General features: G+C 59.3%; 2 protein-coding genes across 4 annotated transcripts in view; both read right to left on the bottom strand.

Moving 5' to 3' along the window:
* On the bottom strand, window positions 1-12,275 carry CHADL (chondroadherin like). Its single transcript, XM_042247786.2, has 4 exons — window positions 4,176-12,275; window positions 3,449-3,615; window positions 2,616-2,814; window positions 1-253 (listed from the first exon to the last, which is right to left on the bottom strand). Exons 1-4 carry the CDS (start codon window positions 5,991-5,993, stop codon window positions 221-223), a joined length of 2,217 nt encoding a protein of 738 aa, XP_042103720.1. The 5' UTR covers window positions 5,994-12,275; the 3' UTR covers window positions 1-220.
* The window catches only part of RANGAP1 (Ran GTPase activating protein 1), a 26,552-nt gene continuing 12,329 nt past the window's right edge, over window positions 12,158-26,380 (bottom strand). For 2 of the 3 annotated variants that reach the window (XM_012175699.4, XM_042247787.1), the window contains exons 5-16: window positions 25,916-26,095; window positions 23,764-23,898; window positions 21,621-21,779; window positions 20,524-20,637; window positions 20,017-20,116; window positions 19,852-19,936; window positions 19,052-19,229; window positions 17,911-18,030; window positions 16,334-16,436; window positions 15,271-15,359; window positions 14,896-15,017; window positions 12,158-13,142 (exon numbers count right to left, since the gene is read on the bottom strand). In XM_012175699.4, coding sequence (XP_012031089.2) covers window positions 13,073-13,142; window positions 14,896-15,017; window positions 15,271-15,359; window positions 16,334-16,436; window positions 17,911-18,030; window positions 19,052-19,229; window positions 19,852-19,936; window positions 20,017-20,116; window positions 20,524-20,637; window positions 21,621-21,779; window positions 23,764-23,898; window positions 25,916-26,095 — 1,455 coding nt within the window. In that variant the 3' untranslated portion in view covers window positions 12,158-13,072. The remainder of the gene's footprint in view (window positions 13,143-14,895; window positions 15,018-15,270; window positions 15,360-16,333; window positions 16,437-17,910; window positions 18,031-19,051; window positions 19,230-19,851; window positions 19,937-20,016; window positions 20,117-20,523; window positions 20,638-21,620; window positions 21,780-23,763; window positions 23,899-25,915; window positions 26,096-26,380) is intronic. The other variant, XM_060413583.1, reaches the window with a different exon arrangement.

A 26,380-nucleotide genomic window follows, 5' to 3' on the forward strand; every position in this document is an offset into this window, starting at 1 on the left:
TTACAGGTGTTCAAACTGCTTGCTTTATCTTTGATCCTGTGAGGATGTGCTGACTTTATTTTACATGTAAGAGAGAAGGCTCATTAAGATTCAGTAACTTGGTGACCTAAGTTGACAAGAAATGGAAACGGGATTAAACTCCAGCTCGTCGGCCAGGTCACAACCAAGACTCGGTGGCTTCAATCTGGAGAGCACCCCAGCGCAGAACATTCTGCTGGGATCAGGGTCCGTGTCCTTCAAGGCCTTTGTATTCCTGGGAGGAACAGCTACTTTCAATAGAAGTAGAAACAAATCCTAGGGCTTCCCTGATGACTTAGTAAAGAATCCGCCTGCCAGTGCAAGAGATGCTGGCTTGGTCCCTGATCTGGGGAGATGCCACATGGAGGACAACTACTGAGCCTGTGCTCTAGAACCCAGGAGCTACAACTGCTGAGCCCACGTGCAGCCAATTGCTGAAGCCCGAGAGCCACCACAGTGAGAAGCCTGCGCGCCACAATGAGTAGCCCCCACTTGCTGCGATTCGAGCGAAGCCCGTGCAGCCAACAAGACCCAGCCCAGCCAAAATAAAATAAACCCCAGGTGTGATCACTCACCTAGAGCCAGACATTGTGGAATGGGAAGTCAAGTGGGCCTTAGGAAGCATCACTACGAACAAAGCTAGTGGAGGTGATGGAATTCCAGTTGAGCTATTTCAAATCCTAAAAGATGATGCTGTGAAAATGCTGCACTCAATATGCCATCAAATTTGGAAAACTCAACAGTGGCCACAGGACTGGAAAAGGTCAGTGTTCATTCCAATCCCAAAGAAAGGCAATGCCAAAGAATGCCTAAACTATTGCACAATTGCAGTCATCTCACATGCTAGTAAAGTAATGCTCAAAATTCTCCAAGCCAGGCTTCAATAGTATGTGAACAGTGAACTTCCAGATGTTCAAGCTGGTTTTAGAAAAGGCAGAGGAACCAGAGATCAAATTGCCAACATCCCCTGGATCACAGAAAAAGCAAGAGAGTTCCAGCAAAACATCTATTTCTGCTTTATTGACTATACCAAAGCCTTTCTGTGTGGATCACAACAAACTGGAAAATTCTGAAAGAGATGGGAATATCAGACCACCTTACCTACCTTCTGAGAAATCTGTATGCAGGTCAAGAAGCAACAGTTAGAACTGGACATGGAACAACAGACTGGTTCCAAATCGGGAAAGGAGTATGTCAAGGCTGTATATTGTCACCCTGCTTATTTAACTTATATGCAGAGTCCATCATGAGAAACGCTGGGCTGGATGAAGCACAAGCTGGAATCAAGCTTGCAGGGAGAAATATCAATAACCTCAGATATGCAGATGATACCACACTTATGGCAGAAAGCAAAGAAGAACTAAAGAGCCTTTTGATGAAAGTGAAAGAGTGAAAAAGTTGGCTTAAAGCTCAACATTTAGAAAACTAAGATCATGGCATCTGGTCCCATCACTTCATGGCAAGTAGATGGGGAAACAATGGAAACAGTGTCAGACTTTATTTTGGAGGGCTCTAAAATCACTGCAGATGGTGACTGCATCGATGAAATTAAAAGACGCTTGCTCCTTGGAAGAAAAGTTACAACCAACCACGACTGAAGTGACTTAGCAGCAGCAGCAGACGGCATATTAAAAAGCAGCGACATTACTTTGCTGACAGAGGTTCATCTAGTCAAAGCTTTGGTTTTTCCAGTAGTCGTGTATGGATTTGAGAGTTGGAATATAAAGAAAGCTGAGCGCCAAAGAATTGATGCTTTTGAACTGTGGCATTGGAGAAGACTCTTGAGAGTCCCTTGGACTCCAAGGAGATCCAACCAGTCCATTCTAAGGGAAATCAATCCTGAATATTCATTGGCAGGACTGATGCTGAAGCTGAAACTCCAATACTTTGGCCACCTGATGCGAAGAACTGACTCATTTGAAAAGACCCTGATGCTGTGAATGATTGAAGGCAGGAGGAGAAGGGGACGACAGAGGGTGAGATGGTTGGATGGCATCACCGATTCAATGGACATGAATTTCGGTAAACTCCAGGAGTTGGTGATGGACAGGGAGGCCTAGCATGCTGCAATCCATGGGGTGGCAGAGTCGGACACGACTGAATGAACTGAATTATGATCCCAATTACTTTAAAAAGCAAAAAAGGAAACTATATGTTTTGTCAAATGTAATGTCAAGGGGGTGATGAAGTTTGATCTGTGGTGCCAACAACACACCTGTACCCTTGCTCTTCCCACCCCAGCAACAAGCGAGGCCCCGAGATTGGGTGGGAAAAGGCTGAATTGAAGCAAGCCAGCAGTGACCATCACTGTGGGATTCTTCTGGACACACACAGTCCCGGGAGGCTGCAGCTTAATCAGGCCACTGCCCAGGGGACAAAAGGTGTGCAGTCATTTCCTCATAAGCCCCCTCTGAGCTTAGCCCAGAGCTGGAGAGGGTGGACATCACTCTCAGAAGCCACCCGAAGAAGATCTGGTCCCTGCCCAGATCTACAACCTCATGAAACTGGGACCAAGACAAGTCAGACTCCTACTACCATAACGGCCTTAAAACCTGACCCACCCACCAAGGTCTTCCTGCCCCCACCCCTTGGCCAACCTTGTTCGCTTTCTGCTGTCTTCCCTTCACGGGGTTCCCCCGGGTGCCAGGCCTGGGGGCCGGTGTCCGCTTGGCTTTCCTGGCAGCCCGGCCTGGGCAGGCTTCAAAGACAGCAGCTGCGGCCTTCACCCTCTGGCCACGGGCATTGGGAGGGGTGGCACAGGTGGCCCCCACGCGCAAGTTCAGCCCAGCCAGCCACCTGAGAAGAAAAGTGGGGGTGGGGAAGCCCCCGTGCCGAGCTTTCCCGAGGACAGCGAGGAGGCCCCCAGGGATTTGGGGACGGTGGGGCCCAGTGGGTGAGTGGACGCACCAGTTACGTGATCCTGAGCAAGTCAAACCTCAGTCCCCTTCCTGTAAAAGGGGGCCAGTAATAAACAGTGGCGGAGGACTGGTGAGCCAAACTGATCTAGACAAGCTACTGAATTTAACATCATTTTACAGTCGCCATCATCCCCTTTACAGACGACAAAACAAGCACAGAGAGGCCACGTTCCTCAAAAGGAGACAATCACAGAGGCGGGTTTGAGCCCCGGTCACTGGGCTCCAGGGCCCTTGCTGCTTTCTTGGGCAATGATGTACAGCGCTCACACACTGACTAGGTCCACTCAGCCAGGCAGATTTCACCCCCGCTTTATGGATGAGGGAATAGAGGCTCTGGGAAACCCACCCCAAGCCCTGTGGGGTGGCTCCCCAGAGGGTAGCTGGCCCTGGCAGGATCCTCCCCCGTGAAAGGTGCTCAGATGGCACCGACTTGGTGCCCCCAGGGAGACGGTGGGGGCTTGAGAGCAGCTGGCCGGGCCCCTAGCTGGGGGGGTTCAGGCGGGGGTGCTCACCTGTGAAGCGGAAGCAGCTGGCAGTCACAGTGGAATGGGTTGCCGCTGAGGTCAACGAGCTCCAGCTCACTGAGACCGGGCAGGGCGGGCAGCGTCCGCAGCTGGTTCTTCTGCAGGTGTAGGCTCCGGAGCCGGGGCCCCAGGCCCGAGAAGGCCCCAGGAGAAATCTGCAGGAAGGTGCCAGGCCCTGGTGTGAGCTCCTGCCTGCCTGGGGAGTGGCGAGCCCAAGGCGGGGGCGGGAAGGGCAGTGCTTGTGGAAGACTCAGGCTGGTCCTGTTGGGACCTGACCTGAGCCATGACAGGCTCGAAGGGCCACACTAGGCCTAGGCCTCAAGCACTTGCCCTCTGCAAGTCACCCAGACCCCCCAGTTCATGGTTCTTTCTGCTAGGCCCTATCCCCCATATAATATAATTTATTTATAAATATTTGATTATAAATATAAATATGACTTATAAATATCTATATATAATTATATATATATATATATCCCCCCATATAATTATAACAAAAGCCCTGCCCACAACATGTGTAACAGAGGTAACCCCACAGACCCTGGGGAGCTCCCGCCTCCAGGCCTCAGCAGTGTCCTCCCTGCTCCCTGTGGCACAGCATTCAGCCTGATCTGTGGCCCACACCTGAGCTCTTAGGGGCAGGCGCAGTGCCCGGCTCCTCTCAGGGCCCACATGCCCAGCCTGCCTCCCCTCGCCCCTCCTCCCCTGCGCCCACCTGCTCCAGGCCACTGCTGTTCAGGAAGAGGTGCTGCAGTGAACGGCCCACGGGCCGGAAGGCGCCATCTCGTAGGGCCCGGAGCGGGTTCCCAGAGAGCTGCAGCTCCAGGAGGGCCGGCAGCCCCTCCAGGGCCTCAGTGGGCACCTCGCCCAGCCGGTTCCTGTCCAGGTGCAACTGCTCCAGCTCCCGAGCGGGGCCCAGCGCCCCAGGGGACACTCGGGTGAGGCGGTTTCCACTCAGGTAGAGCCAGCGCAGGGCCCGCCCACCTGCCAGGTCACCGGGCGCCAGGTGGTCCAGGGCGTTGTCCTGCAGGTGCAGGGAGAAGAGGCTGGGCAGAGCGAGCAGGGCGGCCCCTGGCACCCGCACAAAGCGGTTCCGCTCCAGGTACAGGTAGCCCAGGCGGGGGGCGCCCTCGAGAGCGGCAGCGCTGAGGCCGGACAGCCGGTTGTCCGACAGGTAGAGGTAGACGAGGCTGTCCAGCCCCGCCAGGGCGCCCGCCTCCAGCTCCGTGAGGCCGCAGTGCTGCAGGTGCAGCGACACGAGGCGGCCCAGGCCCGGGAAGGCCGCCTGGGGCACCACGGGGAAGCGGTTCCGCCTGAGGTCCAGGAGCTGGGTGTCGTTGGGGAAGCCGCGGGGCACTGCCTGCAGGCCCCGGCCCTCACAGCTGCTGTGCCGCGACTCCGGGACGCACACGCAGGAGCGCGGGCAGGGCCCGGCCGCCCCGGCCTCCTCCCCAGGGGCGCCGTCAGGGGCGCGGGGCCGCGTGGCCTTCAGCTCTTCGGCCTCCTCCTCCTCCGCCCCGGGCCCGGGGCAGCGCAGGTCCGAGGGCCGCAGGGCGTCCAGGGCCTCCCCGCGCAGGCGCCGCGGCCCCCAGCACGCGCCGTCCGAGCGCACCCGCGCCCGCGCCAGCCACTCCAGCAGCGGCCGGGCCCGGCAGCCGCACCAGAGCGGATTTCCCTGCAGCCGCAGCCGGCGCAGCTGCCCCAGGCCCTGCAGCGGCGGCAGGGCGTCCAGCTGGTTCCCGCGGAGATCCAGGGTATGCAAGCGGGGGCAGCGGGCGAAGGCCCGGGCATCCAGGGCCTGCAGGGCCCCGTGGTCCAGCCTCAGCTCCCGCAGGCCGGGGAGCGCCAGCTCATCCTCCTCGCCCATGTAGGTGAAGGGGTTGTGGCCCAGCTCGAGGCAGGCCAGGCCGCGGGCCTGGGACAAGGCGGCCCCGGGCAGGGCCTGCAGCTCGTTGTGGTGCAGGCTGAGCCGGCGCAGGGCAGGCAGGCCCGCCAGAGCCTCGGGGGCCAGCACGCTGAGCGCGTTGTGCGACAGCTGCAGCCAGCGGGCGCGCACCAGCCCCTGGAAGGCCATGGCAGGCAGGTAGACCAGGGCGTTGTGGGCCAGGTTCAGCGTGGTCACTGCGCCCAGCGCCCCAAACGTTCCTGGCCGCAGCTCCTCCAGCATGTTCCCCGCCAGCTCCAGCCGCTGCAGCGAGCCTAGCCCGTCCAGCGCCTCCTGGGGCAGCGCGCGCAGGCGGTTGGAGGCCAGGTTGAGGAGGAGCAGGCGGCCCAGGCCTCGGAAGGCGCCCTCGGCCACCAGCCCCACCTGGCAGTGCCGCAGGTCCAGGTGCGTCAGGTGAGGCAGGTCCCGGAAGGCAGCCGGGGGGATCTCCTGCAGCACGTTGCCCTGCAGGTCCAGACGCTGGGTCAGCTGAGCAGGGAGAGGGAGGGGAAGCTGAGAGGCACCTGGACCACAGCCTGTGCCCCTTGCTAATGCTGGCAGCTGCTCTTCCCTCACCGGGAACAGTCTCCTCCCCCTCATTCTCTCCATCCTGCTTCCTGATGCCTCCTCCAGGAAGCCTTCCTCCACGGCCACCCGGGTATCCCCCACTCTGGCACTTTCCTCATTGAATCGTCACTGCCCCCTCTACTTTGATTCTCCAGCTCTTGACTCCGCAGGGCAGAGACCATACCTTATCCCAGTAGGTCCCCAGTTCGCTGCCCCAGGGCCTGTAATTAACTCAGTATTATAGGTCACATAACTTGTTCCAATCACTTAGGATTTTAAATAGATCATCTCCGTTGTTGGCTGTTATCATTCCCATCTTACAGATGTGAAGACGGAGGCTCAGGGAGGAAAAGTGACTTGCAGGGGCCTTCCCCAGCCAGGTAGTGGCAGATCCTCCGGTGCCAGCCCAGGCTCCTCCCGCTGTCCTCTTCCACCCCACCTTGCCCTGCTGACCTCAGGGATGGCGGTTGGCACCTCGGTGAGGTTCTGGTGCCGGCAGGCAACATGCCTCCTGGGATTGTCGCAGACGCAGGCCTGTGGACAGCGCTGGGCCACCGCGCACCGGTTTGGCCCCAGCGGCAGCAGCAGTGGAATCAACAGCACCAGGGAGACGCTCTGGGGCCTGCCAGAGAGAAGGGCCAATTGTTCGCAGAACAAGAGACCCACACTGTCCACTTCCCTGAGCCCTGCTTCTTGTCCCAGAGCCCATCAGACGTCTTCCTCCTTTGGCGCTGGGGAAGCTTTCGTTGTCCTGAGCCTCCAACTCCTCCACAGAGCTGGGATTCCCTGTTTTACACCAGAGGAGACGGGATCAGAGGGATGACCTGGCGAGTCTCTGACTCTCTGCCCAGTGCCTTGGTGAGGCCTTGCCCAGTCAGTTCAGAGGAGTGAACAGGCAGTGCGGAGGCTCCTGGGTCCAGGGGAGGCCTGTTCTCCTGGGGTGAGGTTGGCGATGGAGAGTCAGCTGTTCCTCAGACCGATGTGGCATCGGCACCCTGGTGCCAGGGAGCACGACACCCACCTTGAGAAGACGACCCGGCAGCTGGAGGGGTGGACCCAGGCCTGGCCCGAGTGAGGCTAGACTTCGGGGGACCAGGTGTCATGGGATTTGAGAGCCTTGAGGAGCCTTGGTGGCTGGCCAGCGCCACTCTGACAGGCAGACTGGTGGGAGCTCTGACTTCTCTCCTGTTTATTCCTCTGCTCTCATCTCTCCATCTTAGCGCCACCCAGCTGGCCTGGCCTGGGGGAAACTGAGGGTATGGCCTTGGAGCTGTGCTCTGGGCCAGGTCTGTCCACTTATCCATCTGTCCTCCCACCATCTGTCCATTGCCCAGCAAGACCCCTTCACCTCCCAACTGCTACCTGCCTCTCCACAGGGCCCATCATGCCACGGTGGCACTCCTTGCTCCACCAGCCCTCCGCTTACCGCCAACACCCAGAGGGAACTTCCCGAAATACAGGTGGGCCGACACCCCACCCTCCAGCATCTCCTCACTGCCTTTGCTGGGAGGTCCTGAGTCCTGATTCCCTGACAGGTACCCACCCGCTCGGAGCCTTCAGCGTCCCCCTTAGCTCCCCTACCATAAGTATGCAGAGCTGCTCCCTCTCGTCCGCCTGCCACGCGAACCTCACCAGCTGTTCCCATGTCTGTCCTTAGCTCTCTCTGAGCACCCCTTCCTGACCCCTGGGCTGGCTTCTACCCTGAGCTGCCCCCATTTCTGCTCACTGGCTTGTCACCATCTATTCTGCAGTCTCCTTGGAGTCCCAGGGTCCAGCCTGGCCTTGGGGTTGGTAGCATCCTCTAGAATCTAGTGAGGTTGAGGCTCAGGGCGGGCTGGAGTGGGGTGGGGGCTGCATGGGGACAGATCCCTGCAAGGTCAAGCATCCAGGCCTTGGAGGGCTGCCAGGCTCTCAGCCGGGCTCCTGGAGGACTAGCCCAGTGGAGCTCCTGGGAGCAGCTGCACCCGCCATCTTCCTCGAAACCCTCTTTTGAGACCCTTGGAGAATCTCTGTCCGGAAAGATCCCAGAGCCCCTCTCCCCCATCCCTGAGAGGCCCAGAGAGGGACAGGGGCTTGCCTGCAGCCATGCAGCTTCTCTGACCCCCCCCACCCCAGCAACCCTGGGGCCCCAAGACTCACCCCGCCATTCCGATCGGCCGGCCAGTCGGCCTGGAGGCGCAGCACAGGGAAAGGCTGGCGACGGTCCCCCGCCTGGACGCCGGGGGAGCCCCCCCTCCCGGCCCACAGACCTGGCAGCAGGGGCAGAGCTGAATGGGAGGCTTTGTGAGGTGAGGGAGAGACGGGCATGGCGGGAGCAGTGGCTGGAGTTACAGGGCTTCCTGCTCTGAATCCTGGCCCAGGCCTGAGACACAAGTCCCTGGACCGGCCCAGCAAGGGGGGTCCTCGAGGGGCTGGGCAGCCTGTGGGTCCCAGACCTAGACTTCCTCCTGCTGTGGGTTCTTGGGCAGGGCTGGGCCTCTGTTAACGTGCTAACACACAGTAACTGGTCAGGGCTGCTGTGGGGTCACACTGTAGGGGCTCAAGAACAGTTAACTCTGCCTTGTTTGTGCTTACATTTACATACATTGTTCAACATTTTACACAAAATATTCTGCAAACTTGTTCTTTTTTCATGCAACATCATGGAACTAAGTTGATTAGTTAGTATTGGATAGTATTTCATTGTATAAATGTATCGACTTACCCATTAGATGTTATGGTTGCCTCCATTTTTTTATTACAGTGTTGCACAGAATACTTGAATACTTACCTTCCTGGGGACATGTGCACTTAAAAAAAGTTTACCTAGACCGTAGCAATTATGTATCCTGTGATTTTCCACACCCTATACTTTAGATCTGTTTCTGGTGGAAATGCAGCTTTCATTGTTTTAACTTTTTTAAAAGCAAGAAACAGTGTCACACCACACACAGACTTCCACATGTGCTTTATCTCACACAGCAAATTCTAGCCACAGTATCCCACAGGGTGTATTCTTTTACGTCTGGGCTTTTTTTTTAATCAGTATTGTTTGTGAGATTCGCCTGTGATGCATATTTTTAAATTATTTTCATTTTTATCCAGCATTCCCTTCTGTAAATAGTCCACAAGCAGCATGGGACAGCAGCAGGAGCGTGATCCACCCCGGATGGAGGTAAGGTGTAGCATCTCCTTGTCTCTCCTGTCTACCCAAAGGCAATGGCTTTCATGTAGTAGTATAGTTCTTAAATATATCAAACAGTGCCATATTATTTTGCAAACATGTTTCTTTCACTCAGTCATGTTTTTGAAGGTTTATTTAGTAGATACATGTAGCTTCTGCGTCTGGTTTATTTGAGTGCTACATATATCTCACTGCGTGTCTGTGTGCCACAGTTTATTCTACTGATGGCTGTCTGGTTCATTTACTTTGGCTGTGCTGGGGCCTTAGTTGTGACATGTGAGATCTTTGCTGTGGCATGCATAATCTGTAGTTGTGGCATCTGGGAATCAAGTTCCCCAACTGGGAATTGAACCTAGGCCTCCTGCATTGAGAGCTTGGAGGCTCAGCCGCTGCACCAGGGGAGTCTCACTTGGCGGTTTAATTTCCTGGCATTCCTCACCAAGCTGCTTGTCTCCTTGTGCCCGTGTGCAAACTTCTGTCAAGTAGACCCTTAGATGTGGAACTTGGGCTCACAGGGTGTGTGCTTTCAGCTTTCTCAGTATCTGCCAGATTACTCTGAAGTGGCCTTCTTTAGCTTGACATCCTTCCAGCAATGTGTAAAACGTGCCAGATTCAGTTCTTTCCTGGTGTCACCTCTTAATCATATTCGCCAGCCTGGTCTATAATGGTGTTACTTAGTTTTACTTCGCATTTCCTTCAAGTTGGATGCATGTTCTCAGCACGAATCCTTGTTATCTGTGTTGCAGTGTCTTTTTGTACTCTCACCTTGTCTGTTACCTTGTACGGCATTTCTGGTCACTTGTTTTTCACTTTATTTTTTGAAATTTATTTGGCTGTGTCCGGTCTTAATTGCGGCGCATGGGCCCTAGGGTGCAGCCTCAGTAATTGCAGCCTGTGGACTTAGTTGCTCTGCGGCACGTGCTTAGTTCCCTGACCAAGGATCAAACCCACGTCCCCTTCATTGGCAGGCAGATTCTTACCCACTGTACCGCCAGGGAAGTCCCCTCACTTTTAATTTTGATGAAGGCAAATTTCCTTATGGTTTGTGCTTTTTGTGTGTCAAAAATGCTCTCCAGTGTTTAATTTTACCCTTAAAAAAAGACTATGGCTGTTAGGCAGATGGAGTTGGACCACTTTGAAGATTGGTGCATGAAGGCAGCCTGTGCCTCCACCCCGTCCTGACCCCCACCCTCCCCAGGCTAACTCCCATCCTGAAAGCTGGGTTTGTCACACACACATTTATGCTGGCTTTGCCCTGGTGGCTCAGACGGTAAAGCGTCCGTCTACAATGCAGGAGACCCGAGTTCGAGCCCTGGGTTGGGAAGATCCCCTGGAGAAGGAAATGGCAATCCACTCCGGTACTATTGCCTGGAAAATCCCATGGACAGAGAAGCCTGGTAGGCTACAGTCTGTGGGGTCGAAAAGAGTCGGACACGACTGAGCAACTACACTTCACTTCACTTGGAACCCAGGGTGCCGGGCTGAGATTTCCTTCATTTGAGGCTGCTGTTGATTCATTTGTGGGGGTAACGGTTTGCTTCGAGCCCACACCACGCTCTCACTGTTGTGAGACGTGGCCTTTGCTCCTGGCCCACTTTCCTGACGTGCCTGTGAGCCATTTCTAGGTTCCTGCTGTCGGAACAATGCTGCTCTGGGCGCCCTTGACCACACTGCCTGGGGCTTCCAGATGGAATCCATGGTTTGCAGCTGGTGGGGGGTCACAGCCTGCCCCAGCAGAGGCATCTGTGATCTCGCAAACCCCAATTCAGGGTGTTCAGGGACCTGGAGCCTGTGTAATCCTAGAATTGGCTGTCGTTCTCAAACGTGGGCATTTGAGTCTGGGGAGGAGATTCCGAAGTCTGCGCTCAGTAGGCAGAGGAGAAGGCCCTGGCCCTTTCCTGCATCTGGAGTTGCTCTGAAGGATGGGGCAAGGGTGGGCATCCTTCACAGTGTGTAGGCGAGAAGCCGGGCACTTGTCAGCCACTAAGAGGTGAATTAGATGACATGTGTGCTCCTGCCTGAGCTGTAGCTCGACCCGCATCAGCCTGGGAGGAAGGGCCAGCTCCAGGTGGCCTGGAGGGAGGAACGCCCAGGCCAGAGAGCCCCGGCAGGCTCCTGGAGGGCTCTGGGCTGCAGTTTCTCCATCTCTCACGGATCACCTGTGAGAGGTCCTGCTTGGAGGTCAAGACTCAGCTCTTAAACCCGTAACTCGCGACGTCTTCTCTGACCTCACTGCCCACCATCCCCACTGGGTATCCTGCACCAGACTGGAGCTCCCCAGAGGCTGTGTGCGCCGCCCAGGAGCTTAAAACGGCCAGACCCCCACTGACCTCCTGCCTGACACCCGGGATGGGGCGGGGGGAGGGCGAGGCCTGGGCATCGCTCTGCCACCCAGCCAAGGAGGATGTTGCCTGAGTGGTCCATGGCCAGTAAAGACACAGCACCCCCTAAGCAACCTGAGGGAGCTCTTCACTGGGGCTCGCTCTAGGGTGGTAAGGAGGGGTAGGCTGTTGACACACCACTGCGGCAACGAGAGGACCACCCCAGGGGTAGTGCCCTCCACTCTGGGCCACTTCCCATGCAGGCCCAGGGGCTCCTGCCTCGGCCGCCAGCAGGGACTGTGGCCACATCTGGACTGTGTTCCACTCAGCCAGGTCCATAAATGGAATAATGAAAGGGCTGGTGGCGCCCAGGTTAGGTAAGGCGGGACGTGGGGCTAGGCAGGTGAACCAGGGCCCAACTCACCTGCCTAGAGCAGGGCCCTCCCACCCTCCCCGAACTCCAGGAGTGGCTGCCCCTCCTGGGTACCACCCACCCAGCTGTGCGAGGTGGGCAGGCAGGCCCACAGCAGAGGGAGGGGGCTACGAGGCTGCCCCCCCGTGATGATACAGACTGGCCTGGGAGCTCTTGGGCAAGGCGGACCACCCCTTACAGACCTAGATGCGGCAGGGGTTGGGGGGGCGCATCACCATGGCCCCGTAAGGCAGGACCCCAGGAACCAAGGCCTGAGAACAGCCCGCTTTAGGGGAAATGCTTCTCAGTGTTCACTGCTGCCACACTTTATTTGTGAAGCCCTGGGCACAGCCCAGACACACACAGAGCACATGGGGAAAGCACGGAGTGCTGCAGGGCCCCTTCAGCCCGGCCCAGCCCCAACCTGGCCCCGGCGCCAGGCCCGCAGGCCCCAGCAGGCCCTGTCCCTGCCTGCGCTGCTGGAGAACAGGTGTGGGCCTGCCCAGACCCCCACCTCTCCGCCGGGGCTCCTAGGCCGCGCCCAGACACTTCAGCGGCCCGCACGCGGCGCAGAGCCAGCACTGCCCAGGCAAGTCCAGCTCCCAGACCCTCGTGCGTGCCCCCGGCTTCCCTTCCCGCCCACGCAGTGTGGCCGAACCCCCACACCCAGTCTTGCCCTCTGCCAGCCCCACCCCGTGGCCCCAGAGCGGTCCCGGCCCCGCAGGCTGAGGGGCCGCACAGAGCAGGGTGGATGGGAGGGCAGGGTGGCCAGAGGAGCCAGGCCTGGCGACAGGAAGCAGAGCAGCCCTGAGCGAGCAGCCCCAGGCAGGACAGGACACACCTGGGCAGCAGCGCCCCAGGCCTGGTGCGGCCCGCACCGGGGGCAAGGAAGGCAGGCTGCGGGACAGCCGCTGGGGCCTGGCGCCTGCGCAGAGAGCAGAGCGTCCTCAGACGCGGCAGTTTTAATGGCACAGCAACCTGCAGCCCTGGCGCCTGGAGGCCATCAGCTCCGCTCCAGCGGGAACAGGGCGAGTCTGGCAAGGAGACATGAGAAACTCATACCCCGACCAGAAGCACACGCCTGCACGTATGCCACACCGACACACACACTCGGGAGACACGACACGCGAGACAAAGCCCGTCCCTGCCGCCGGCCACAGTCCTTCAGCTGAGTCCCTTCCCGAGTCATGGTCCAGGCGAGGGGCGGGCAAGGCCAGCTGGGCATCTAGACCTTGTACAGCGTCTGCAGGAGATTGTGACGGGCGAAGGAGCAGGATTCCAGGGCGCCGTTGGGCCTGCGGGGAGAGAAGGATCAGCGGGCAGGCCCCTTTGGACCCAGGAAGCTCTGGCTGCGCGGCGCCAGCTTCCCAGCTGTGACGCTACCCAGAACACACACCATACTCGGGTTTTCTAACTTTCACGATGACTCTGCAATGGGGACGTCAGCTCCTGCCTTTACAGGTAGGGGTAGGGGAGGCACCCGAGGCCACACAGCCCCGAGCTGGGAACCTGGCCTCCTCTCCGCCAGACAGGCTCTCCCGGGCTTCTCCAGTGGGCACAGGGCCAGGGAGCCTCCCTCAGCCACTGGTCCCTGTGAGCGACTGGACCATGGGAGTCCCAGCTGGGCCCCTGAGAGCCACAGGTAACCAGCGAGATCATTAGTTCTACTGCCGAGAAAGAAACTAGTGAGGTGCTCAGGGGGACAGGGAACCTGGGGAGCAGCCAGGACCGAAAGCCACGGACGCCTTGCCTGGTGCAGGCTGGGCCTGGACCCCAGAGCCCTGGGCTGGAGCTGAGGGAAGGGAGCACACATGACCCCCACAGTCACCTGTCAGGCCCGAGCCCCCCTCTTCTGATGTGGATACGTTGAGGCCTGCACTGGAGGGCAGGCAACAAGCCAGGAGGAGGCAGTCTGTCACTGACCAGCGGGCGAGGGTGTCTTCTAGGGGTTCGGGGTCCATGCCCAGCCCAAGGGCCAGAACAGAGGCAACAGTCCCAACCAAGGCCTGGAAGGACACGGGCAGCCGGGGGTGGCGGCTGGGGACACTCTGGACAGCCTGCGGCAGCGGCTCCTGCAGCGGGGACAGGTGCGGGGAGCGCACACCTTGGGCTGGTGGGGGGCCGGCTGTGGTCCGCATGAGACCACGCCTGGGGCTCGGAGTTGCCCTGGGCTTCGGCAGAGGAGCAGCTGCAGCGCAAGGGGAGGTCTGGGGTGAGGCAGGGGGTGGAGGGGCGGTGTGTGGTGGCAGGGGCAGGCAGACATAGCGAGGGCGTCAGGCCAGACCACGGAGGTAGCCGAGATGCCAAGCGGCAGGGGCCAAGGCACCAACTGGGTCCTGGGGGCTGGTGGGTGCTCCTCGCCCCACCCACGCAGGCCACCCCACATACTCCCTCACAAGCTCTAAGCGCCCGACTGATGCCGGGGGCCCACCGATGTCACGTGTCCCCTAAGGCGGGGGCCCCTCCTTTCTCCTTGGACCCTCCCACGTTCCCCCAAGGTCCTGGCTTCACCAGAAGTGTGGTGGTCAGAGCCTCGGAGACAGCCTCACCCATGCCTCAGTTTGGCAGATGGGGAGACTGAGGCCTGGGGAAGCAGGGGCTCGGCTACGGGCCACACGGGGCCTCAGTGAGGGCAGGGACAGACCTCCCACCCCACCATACCCCTGCTGGGCCCTGAGGTCTGGAGGCTCCTTGTTCCTCGACTGTGACCAGCACCCTACCAGGCCCAGGACCTCCAGGACAAGGCCCCCTTGGCCTGGGCTGCTGAGGGAACAGACACAGGACTGCTCCCCGGATGCTGCCGGGCACGGAGCCTGGGTTGGCAGCAAGACGTGGGCAGAGCCCCTCTGACCCGGTGTTCACTGCCTTGTCTGCAAGACGGGGCCACTACCGTGTTCCCACTCTCAGGGAAGATACTGTGCCTGAGCCGTGTCCTCAGCTGGCCAGGTCTAGTGAGATTCAAACACAGATGCCGAGAGCCTGGGAGGCCTGCGTGGCCAGGCCGGGGACATGGACACTGGCCGCGTGGGCCGGCGGGGGCACACTCACTTGGTCATGAACGCCAGCAGCAGGGGGGCGAGGGCCTTGGGGAAGTAGTCCTGCTGCACCACGTGGGTCAGCGCCATCAGGGGGCCGTACAGGTTGGCGACGGCCTTGATCTTGTCTTCACTCTGCGAGACAGATGCACAGCAGAAGGCTGGGTGCGTGTCAAGGTCACCTGGGGCACGCCAGGTCTCCCCGACCCAGCCCCTGCTGAGAGAGCCCCACGGCCAAGGTCAAGCTGAATCCCACATCCCATCACAAAGGCCGAGCCTGCTTAAGCAGACCCAGGCCTGGGGACTGGCCGAGCGGCCCCAGCAGGACTCGAGGTGCTGGATGTTAGGCTGCAACCCCCCCGCCTGGGCCACGTTCCTTCTGGCGCACCTTGAGCAGCCCCATGTGGATGAGCAGCCGGGTGAGGAACGCATTGGAGTTGAAGGCAGACGAGCTGAAGGCCTTCTTCATCAAAGCATCTGCAAGGCAGAAGCAGTCGAAAGGACTCAGGTCATGTGGCCCCCGGGCACAGAGGCTGGCCCTGCCTCCTGTCACGTCAGGAGGTGGACGTGGGGTGGGCATGGCCGCAGCAGCCGGAGGGCGGGAACAGCCAGCACCAGGGGAAGGGCTCAGCCCCCTCCCGCCCCCACAGGGACGCCTGGGCCTGGCCTGGCCTCAGGTGGAACGCGTGTGGGCAGAGATGAGGTGAGGCAGGTCACCCTGGGGCGGTTTCAGCTGGTCTCTGGAGGTGGGGGGTTGGGGAATGGATGGCGGAGCAGGAGGAGGTGTGGCCAAGGCCCTGCAGGGACCCCATGAGCCTCTGCTTCTGTGCTGGGAAACACAGAATTCTGGCAACTTGTCCCCACAAATGCCCCAGGAGGGGCGGGGCTGGGCCCTCAGGGAGCAGACACAAGAGACCCCTGCCTGGCCCCTCCCAGCCTCCCCTCCACCAGCCCACCAAGCGTCACCCAGTTCTCCAATCGCTTCCAGCCTGTCCTCCCCTCCCTGCCTGGCCCAACCTGGCAGCTCAAACACTGGCAAGGTGGAAGGTGAGAGGTGCTGTGAGGAAAGGAACTGAGAGGCTGGGGTGGCAAGCGAGGGTCTCAACAGAACCAGAGACCCTCGGAAGCCTGGGGAAGGCCTGGGGACCTGCGGGTGGAGGGGACGGTGTGTGCAGCAGCTCGGAGGCGGGCACAGGGTTCAGCTCTCATCACCCCTCCTTGGAGAGGTCTGACCTTCCTGCAGAGGGCGCCACCTGGCCCGAGTTCTCACCGTATAGAACTGTATGGCTTTGGGAAGGGCCTCAGGCTCCCCATCTGCAAAAAACAGAGAGGCGAGCACCCGGCCCGAACTACGGCGAGAACCCGACAGAGAACAGATGGGAGGGCAGCGCTCTGAGCCAAGCCTGGGGCAGCGAAGAGGCCGCAGCTGTCCGGGCCGCCCCCGCACGCACCTACTGCGTCCTGCACAGCCGTCCGCACCGAGGCTTCGTCCTTGAACACGGAGGACACTTTCAGGAAGGCGGAGACCACCTTCTCCGGGTCAGACGTGTCAGTCTGAGGACACAGGAGACAACGGCTGGTCACCAGGGACCTTGGCAGACGCGGGCACCTGCCTATGGCTAGAGGAGGCCTTGGCAGGACACGGGCCTTTGCTCGGCAGGGACGCGCTGTCCCCCCAGAGCCGGCAAGGGCCCGGCCACCACAGGTGTGCAGCACCCACGGAGAGTGTACACGCTAAAAACCACTGTCTCCAGGGACCCCCTCTTGCAGTCTAACCCAACGAAATAATCCAGCATGCAAACGATGTTCATACGAAAGGAAACCTGCCTCAGCTTAACCGACAACAGAGGAAAAGCAGAAATACTGGCAATCCACAGAAACTGTGGATGGTTTAAGTGCTACATCTGTTCACTGACATAAAGGGCGTGAGAAGAGTCGTACTGACACAGAAAACAATGAATGGTGTTCAGTGAGAGTCTGGCCGCATGAAGGTCTGCATCACATAAATCTCATTTACCATGGGGGAAAAACAGATTACAGGAAAAAAAATTACAGAAGAACATAAGAGGCAATAAAAAGCCAAAATATCCAGCCAACTCTGCGAGTGGCCCCTTTTATTTCTTCTAGACACACCTCAGAGATACTGTGGGCTTGGTTCCAGACCACAGCAATAAAGCAGATACCGCAGTAAAGCCAGCCACGTGAACTTTGGGTCTCCCTGTGTGTTCATCTATGAAGTGTGCAGTAGCATCACGTCTAAAAAAGCACGTACATTAACTCAAAAACACGTTCTTACTAGAACATGCTGTTATCTGAGCCTTCAGAAAGTCATGATCTTTTGTCGGTGGAAGGTATGAAACACTGTGAGAAATACCAAAATGGGACAGAGACACCGAGCGAGCAAACGCGGCTGCAACCACAGCATCAACAGACTTGCTCACCACAGCTGCCACGGACTTCCATTTGTGTAAAAAAAACACAAACATGCAGCCTCAGCTTTCTCATCTGTCAAATGACAGTAGAAGGGTCTACATTCCGAGGTGCCAAGAAGGTTGAATAAAATCATGTCAAGTGCTCAGAACGGGGGGGCAGACAGGCACTGTGCGCTGCTGAGCTCAGGGGGCTCGGTAATCATCTCAGCAAGAACGAGTCACACCCCAACAACGAACAAGTGAGTAGCCTGGGACCTGCTCGGGGGCCCGGGGCAGGAGAGCCGTTCTAGAAGCAGCTGGTCCTACCGGACGTGCAGAGGGAAGCCTAACCGTGTGCTCCCATGACAGTCCTGCGAAAATTCCCAAACCCCAGTTATCCCTGAGACGCCCCAGGCCTACCCTTCCTCGCGGCCCAAATTGTGTCCACAGCGTGCGCAGACCTGTGCCAGCGCTGGTCACGCTCATTACACGAGTGTGCATTAGATATGGCACTTGGCAGCCCCGCCCCCGCCCAAACCCCGAGCTGCGCCGGAACCTCTGCTCGGGCAGCTCTAGCAGCCGAGGCTCGAGCGGGCTGGCTTCAGTGGTGCTATTACCTGCTGGGCTATCAGCACGGAGCTCTTGGGCCCGAGGCGCAGCAGCTTCTCCGGGGAGGGGAAGGCCAGGAAGGTGGAGACGTCTGCGGGAGGCGGGGAGGACAGGACAGGAGCTGGTTCCTGGGGGGCAGGCAGCACAGGTGGCTCTGGAGAGGTCCACGTCCAGACTCTTCGCCCCGAAGGATGCCCCTCACTCGGGCCGCTCAAGGCTCAGAGTCCAGAATTTCCCCCAATTCCCCAAGGGTGAGGGGCCTGCAGAGGCTGCCCCTGGTCAGCTCTTCACACAGGAGCCTCTGGGGTGTGGGCAAGCACTTCCTTCAGACTCCAAGAGCCTGGTGCTGCCAAGGGGATCCTTGGGATGACATGAGATACTGCAGAAATGACTCCAGGGCTCAAGGGGCCCCGCCAGGAGCTACTGTCTTAGCTGGGATGACCATTGCCGGCGGGCACCAGAGGTGCCTGGCCATCACAATGGACGGTAGGCCACACTCAACATAGCACGGCCCTCTGTGCCCAGCCCAAAGTCCCCTAGAAGCTTTACCTGGGAAGCTGAGAGAACAGACATGCCTCCTGGCCGGGAAAGGGACACCAAGTATCCAAGCTGGGTCACAACCCGGCCACCATCTCCAGAATGGGGACCATCCCTAGTGGTCACCAAGATGGGGAGGAAAACGAATTTCCATTTTTGCCTGTTTTTTACCTTACTCTTTTAGAAACACTTATATGCCTCCAGCACAACTGAAAACCCAGGTATGACTTTACAGTTGGCCTCTGTGTCTGAGGTTCTACACCCACAGATTCAACCAACGGCAGATCACAGAGCCGTGCTGCAGTTCAGTTACTGCAGACATCCACACAGAAGTGGGCTCGTGCAGGGCACACCCATGCTGTTCAGCAGTCTACTGCACGCCACGCAGCAGCACCGTACGTGTGGATAACTTATAAATGAACAGACACGTCCGTACTGGGGTTAAGGACAGACAAATGCAGCTGCACTGGGGTGATTTCCTCTTTTCCACATGGAAGCGCACAGGCAGAACGAGTCTGCAGTCCTGTGACCAAGACACCCCCACCCCCACCTCCCGGGGGAGCGGTCTCAGGACCCCAGGGCCCGGGCGGGGCTCTGGCCTGCAGGACTCACCCCGCTGCTCGGGCCCTGGCCCTTCCTTGAAGGCGTGTTCGACTCCTCGCCCTGCTCTTCCTGCTGTGGCTCCTCTTCCTCCTCCTCCTCCTCATCCTCCTCCTCCTCCTCTTCTCCTTCCTCCTCCTCCTCCTCCTCCTCGTCATCCTCATCCTCGTCGTCCTCACCCTCATCATCACTGCAAAGGGAGGTCTGGCTGAAGCAGACCCCTCCCTGCCCAGTGGCCCACGTTGGCCCCAAGAACCCACAGACCCCAGCCGGGCAGGAGCTGGGCAGGGAGGGCCGGGGAGCAGCTGTCCCAGACTGGGGACCCGAGAGTCACCTGGAGGCCCATCCCACAGGGACACCTGCACTGCCTCTTGTCCTTGTCCCAAAGAACCCGCAGTCTCACGGGGGAGACGGAGGACAGGAAGCACTCTGTCACAGCTGGGGCCCAGGGCCAGGTGGGAACACTGCCCAGGCTGAGATGCCCAGGACGGTGCCACCCATGTCTTGCTGACCATGGAAACTATGGTCAAGGCGGAGCGAGGGGGCCGCCCTGCCTCTGATGAAGCCTGTTCCACTTCGCCCGGACTGGGGGGCCCCTCGTGGCCTAGGGCTTCTAGATCACTCGATTATCACTGTCTCATTCCTTGATCCCTCGCCCACGGCAGCAAGGCCTCAAGAGTCAGAAACCTTGACTGTCTCGCTGTCGATCCCCTAATGCCCAGCACGGTGCCCGGCACACCACAGGGACTCCCCCCATGTTTTCTGAATGAATAAAGGGAGGAACGAAGAACCCAGGGCCCCAGACCCCCCACCTGAGGGACGCCAGCACCGCGGCCATGTTGAAGCCTTCCAGCACTTCCTGCAGCTGCTCACAGCCTTCTTCTCCCAGCATGTTGCCTGCTCGCGGGGAGGGGCCGGGGGTCAGCACGGGGTGGGGCCCACCGAGCAGGCTGGGGCCGAGGCCACCCCCCTCCTACCATTGAGGTCCAGTTTCTCCAGTTCCGTCTTGTCTGCCACGGCCTCAGCAACGGACAGAGCAGCCTCTCTCTTGATCTCACCGAATGACAAGTTCAGCTCCTAAAAGATAAGGGGAAGGGGTAGAGGCAGGCAGACACAGGAGCCAGGAGACAGGGGGACCAGGAGACACGGGGGTCAGGAGCCTCCACTTCCCCAGGTGAGGGTTTGAGGCAGACTCTGTCCGGCCAGATAGAACATCGCCACAACAAAAGGAATGCTATTCACCCCACGACTCCCACTAAACCGCAACAACCCGAGTCACTCTTCTCTTTGAAAAGTCAGAAACCCTACCTCGGAGGGGTGAAGAGACTTGCAGAGCCACCGGGGGAGGAGGAGGGGGAAGGGCCGGGCTATGAAGCCAGGCCCACCTGCCTTGACAGGCCTGAACCCTGCTCCCCGCACAGCTGTCACCCTGAGCACAGGGGAGCCTGGACCCCGGAGGGAGGAGGCAGGGGGTCGGACAGCACCTTCAGCTTCGGCAGGCCCCCGCGGATGGCATCTGCGATGGCGACGGCGCCCTTGGAGCGCACCAGGCAGTCCCCGAAGTTGATCACCTCCACCTGCCGCAAGGCCCTCAGCGTCTGGAGGAGGAGGTGGGGGCCCAGGGTGAGGCCCTCGAGCCGGCGTCACACCCCATCGCAGCCTGTCGCTCTGCACCCAGTCCAGCTGCCTCATCAGCTCTTCCCGTGGCCCCCGGGAGGCCTCCCGGCCTCTGGCTAAGCCCCCTCCAGGGCTCCCTATCGCTCACGGGAAGTCTCAAGGAGTCAGCAAGGCCCCCTCCACCGCCAGCCCTCAGACACACCTTGACCCCCGGCCTGTCACACCAGGCCCAATGGAGCAAGGGTCACTCCCGTCTGGCCTGCCCACGGGCTGCTGACCCCTTTGCCCAAAACACCCCTCCTGCCCTCCCTATCCATACAAAGTTCACTTGTCCTGGAGAACTTGGCCACAAGGTGGCCTCTTTCAGGAAGCCTGCCCTGCGTCTGGCTGGAACTCCCTGTGTGCTCCCCAACACTTGTGAGCGTCTTTAAGATCCCACAGCAGGCCTGCCAGACTCCTGTGGGGTCGTGCAGGCCTCTGAGGTTGACGGGAGCAGCGGCGTTCCCACCCAGTGGCCCCGACGCCTAGCAGCCACTGCTCGCGGCTGAGTGGCTCCTTCCTTCCCTCCTCGCCCTTGGGGCTCCTTGAAGGCAGAGTCTCGGACTCATCTCTGTGTGGCCTGCACTTGGCCTGCACTAGACAGGGGCTCAATAAACAGCTGAGGAAAGAATAGACAAGAAGCAGCCTCTATGTGGCCTCTGAGAACAAAATCAGCACCAACAGCTGCGGCCGCATGGAGGCCGCTCAGGATGGGGCAGCGCAGACACACAGAGCTGCCCCCAGAGCCCAGGCCCCCTGGTGACAGTTGCCCCGTCCAGGACATGCGCATGTGGCTGAAGCCACAGGATACACACGAGGTGGGTGGGCCGGGGGGAGAGCAGCCATCGGCCGACGGGTGCACAGAAAAGACAGCCACCAGTCCTGGTTCCCGTGGCCCACTTCGGCCCTGCTGCACCTCTCTCACCTTGGCCATGGCCACGGCGCCCTTCTCGGTGAAGGTGTTGTCGTTCAGGTTGATGACTCGCAGCAAGGGGTTGATGGCGAAGGCTTGGGCCAGGGCAGTGACGCCGGGGTGGTTGATGCCGTTCTGGGGCATGTGGACCTCCTCCAGAGTCCCGATGATCTGCCAGGGGCAGGAAGGAGAGCAGTGGGCCCCGAGGTGTGGGGCGGGGCCAGGGGACACCCCGCGGGCAAGAGGGCAGTACCACCCACCAGGCATGGGAGGGGCTTGTCTGTCGGGGCACAACCACACCTGATCCTCTCCAGTCTCACGAGGGAGACCTACCTGGGATTAGGACCATCACCAGACAGATGACTGAGATCAGAGGGGCTAAGTCACTGGCCCAGGGCCACAGCTCTGAGCACTGGCGTCTCTGTCTGGCACCTCTGCACTGCAGGGACCCTGGGCTCTGGCCTGCAGTCAGCCCAGGCCCTGCTCTGTATAATGCAGCGCCGCTTGGCCTTTCTTCATGGGGATCCTGCTGCCTTATTTACAGAGTACGAGTGGCAGCCCACGTTCTGCATCCTTTTCTGGGAGTGAGGGGGCTTCCTGAACCTAGCGAACCCCCTCATTCCAGTCTTCCCTACCTCCTTTTCTCTGCCTGGAACACTCTGTCTCCTCCTTTTGCTGGCATTTTCTTGACAGGCTGATCCTCATGTGTTCAACAGCTCTCATTTTGGATGCCTCCTCCCCCAGGAAGAGTTCCTGGATTACCCTACCCCAACCCCCACCCCCAGCACAACCCAGCACTCTTCCTCTCTGCCCCCAGAGTGCCTCATCCTTGCCCTCTCACGGTGTTCATCCCTCTGAAGTGTCAAAGCCACCTTCCTGTCTGCATCCCAACAGCCCCCAAGATCTCAAGGAGAGGCCCACGACCCAGTCTCCAACACCACCCTGGAGGGGCTGAGGACAGGCCTGGCCTAACTCTGTACCCAGGCACCTTGTCGGCTCTGGGTGCCCAGCACAGCATGGGGATTCACAAATGAACACAGGCAGCCCAACTGAGGCACATTCCAAGTCAGGGCTCTTAATATTTTCTGTGCCACGGACCATCGGGCAACCTGGTAAAGCCCCAGGGCTCACCTTCTGGATGTTTTTAAATTTTAAGCTAACTTATACAGACTAACAAATCAATTCAACTGGAAGACAAGTATCAAAACATTTAGAAAACTGCCTAAATGTCTGCTGTAGTCATACACATACCTCTTAATAAGACCTTGGTGTACCCTGGTGTACCATTAACCTTAATGTATGAGAAACAAATAACTCTGTCTATCCACAACTGCTATCATTTGACATGAAGATACCTGTGATTTCTCCTGGTAACAAAGCCACAAGAATTTCTGAAGCTGAAGTTTACTGTCCACATTCACCATGGAAGGTAAATGCTGCATTTTATTAGCTCTGGTAGTGAAACAATCATGCAATATCCCCCTGGCCGCGTTCAAAGCCTTCCTGAGCTCTATTCACAGACCAGTGGGGTCCCACAGCGTGCATGCTTGGTCATGCCCAACTCTATGCAACACCACGGACCATAGCCCACCAGGCTCCTCTGTCCGTGGGATTTTCCAGGCAAGAATATTGGCGCGGGTTGCCATTTCCTACTCGAGGGGATCTTCCTGACCCAGGGATCGAACCCAGTCTCCTGTGTCTCCTGCATTAGAAGACAGACTCTCTACCACTGAGCCGCCGGGGAAGTCCACGGAGCTGACCTAGACGCCCTGCCCTGAAGGACGCCTGAGAGCGCCCGCTCCAGCTGCTGCTCCTGCCCTCCTCCCGGGCTCATGGGCCAGCTTCACGGGCTCCATCCCAGCACCCTCCTCACTGGAGCCAGAGACTGCGACCCCACAGGCCGGGGCCAGCACTCAGGCTGCTCTGGCACTGCCGCTCGTTCCCCAGACTGGCAGGTCACAAACAGCACTGATGACTCACCCCAGAAGGCGGATCACGCCACCTTTCAGACCTGAGTGATGAGGATCCTGTCCCGAGAGGGTGAGCTAGCAGCCTCGGAGGGGGAGGCGAGCCGCCCGAGGTCTCTTGGCCAAGTTCTAGCGTCCGCCGGCCATGCTCAGCCTGCCCCAGGGCAGGGAGGGCAGAAACCACTCACCCCGAAAGCTTCTGCCAAGGCGGTGGCTCCGTCATTCTCCAGACGGTTTCTGCCGGCCACGAAGACCTTCAGTGCCAGCGGCTTGCCTTGGGCACTGGACTTCCGATGGCACTCGGTCAGAGCTGCTGCCAGGATCTGGGGGAGGCAGGAGGCCCTGGTCTCCAACGTGCCGCACCAGCCACATCCCGGGTGGATGCGGGACGACAAACGGCCCAGCAGCAAGCCCCTCAGCTGGGCCCAGCAATTTGCAGGAACACGGGCTGTGACATCCACCTCTGTGTCCGCCTGTCCCGTCAGCCTGTGGGGCTTAGCCCCATGGTAGGGACGGGGAGAGGGAGACATCAACACCGAGTGATGTGGGCAAGGGGCTTCATGGTCGGCCCACTGCAGCGCCACGACCCTCTGTCAGGTGGGCACCATAACTCCCACACTCTGGCTGAAGGAACTTCGGCTCAGAAAGAGACAGAAACTTTCCCGCAGATACCACACAAGCAGCACACCCTGGACGGAACCCGAACCTTCTGGCATCTCCTCCACGCTCCGCAAGGCCTCAGGGGAGCCAGCCAAGAGGGCAGGGCTCACCCCACCATGACCCAGCTGACACCCGCCCAGGCTCCGCCCAGCCATGCAGCGGGGGCTCAGCTCCTGGGAGTAAAAACCTAAAACCGGGTTTGCCCTGACCCTGGGGTGGTGCCAGGAGGCGGCCTCTATCTAGTGACACCAACAGAGCGAGAGGTCACAAGTACCAGTCGGCTGGTGGGTTGGAAGTGGAGAGACCGCAGTATAGAGAATAGAAATGGCTCTCGGGCAGTGCAGCAGCAGAGACGCTCACACACACCTGCCAGGCCCTGAGCGCTCCCGGCCAAGATGCTCTCACACCTCATTCAACCTCAAAACCAGCCAGGAGACAGAAGGTATTAGCCTTGCTCTACAACGAGGCAGCGGGGTCAGTGTGGCTGCATACAGCTCTACTCTGGGGCACATACAGGACCCGGGACACCGCCAGCTTGACCCTGCGACGGCGGGGGTCGGGCGTGTGCTCAGGTCAGAGCCCGGCGACTCTTGCTACAGGCCAGCCTGAGGGATCTGCAGAGGCGGCTCTACTCCGGGTGGGGCTGGACTGGTCTCCTGTGGTGAGGCAAACACTGTTGCCTTAACACACAGCTTACTGCCCCTAGACCAGAGGCGTGCGGGCTGAGACGGTCCAGCATGAGCTGCCCACCCTCCCATGGGGCAGGAGGCGATAGGCCATGTGCAGGGCAGGCCACCTCAAGCACACACAGGCGCCTCCAGCTGCTCTGACTGGCCACGGGGATGCTGGTTCAAATCCCACATCTGGCCCATGCTAGCTACATCATCTGAGGCACTCAACCCAAGAGCTCTAAGCTCAAGTGCCGTTACCTGAAAAGGCAGGGACAGTGTCACCCACCTCTCAGTAAGCGGGGAGAATTACGGTGGCACACCTTCAAAGAGAAGACATCCCTGTTTGCTGTCAGTTCCTAAGTCCTGGCCCCCTGTTCTTTTTGGTCAGACGGTGAGGGAAGGAGAATGGGAATGCAGACCGGCGCTTGGCCCTTCTAGAAGCTGGGCCAGAAGCAGCCAGAATGGGCCAAGAAGAGAATAATCAAGACTGGCCTCCCCGGCCCATCTGCCCTGGCCAGCCTCGTTGCTGGCAGGACAGGGGAGGCACCCTGGGCAAGGCTCTGACCAGGGACAGAGGTGAGCTGTGCCTGGACCTCCCTGAGTGGCCCCTCGCTCTGGGCTCCCTCCGCCACTGCACACGCCAGGCCTCACGTGGCTCTGGCAGCTGTTCCGAGGGCACAGCTGGTCTGGTGATGCCCAAACCCTGTGCTCTGCAGAGACAGCAGGTTGGAGCACGTCTGCAGTACTGCCTGTGGGTTGCCAAGGCAACACAGAACTGAGGATGGTTGCTTGGCAACCCCACCCTCACAGATCCATCTCCTCTCCCCACTGGCCATAGGCTGCTGCCTTTGAGGCCTCTGTCCTTTGAAGAGAAAAACAAGAGGCGAACCATCCCAGACGGCGGGTGGCCAAGGGCACATACTCCAGGCGGATGCAGACGTAGCAGGGGACCAGGCAGGGAGGGAGGCGGAAGACACAGGGATGTGGGGGAGGGAGTGGCTGCACCCACCTTGCCACCACCGATGCCCATGCCGCAGTTGTTGAGCTTGAGTTCGTGCAGCGTGAAGCAGGCGGAGCTCTTGAGCAGGGCCTCGAAGCCTCGCACACCGTCAGGCCCGAAGGCGTTGTCACTCAGGTCCAGCTCCACCAGCTGGGCCCCGGCCGTGATGAGTCCCTCCCCGAGAGAGATCTGGGCACAGAAGAGCTCGTGTTAGTTTCACAGACAGGGACCAGGTGCTACTTCTGCGCCAGGCCCTTCCTGCCCTCGGGGGGCATCTGGCAGGTGGGGACCTGGCAGAGACACAGACCGTTTCAGTACAGAGCTGACCATGTTACATCGGACTGAAAACCCTGCGGTCATTCGGGAAAGCTTCCTGCAGGAGGCCACATCTGAGCTCAGTCTGGATGAGCAGCAGCCAATCACGGAATATGAGGAAGTTCCAGCCAGCAGTAAACCCAGGAGCAGAGGGACACA

This window comes from Ovis aries, chromosome 3, assembly GCF_016772045.2.
Source record: "Ovis aries strain OAR_USU_Benz2616 breed Rambouillet chromosome 3, ARS-UI_Ramb_v3.0, whole genome shotgun sequence".
NCBI classification, from domain to species: domain Eukaryota; kingdom Metazoa; phylum Chordata; class Mammalia; order Artiodactyla; family Bovidae; genus Ovis; species Ovis aries.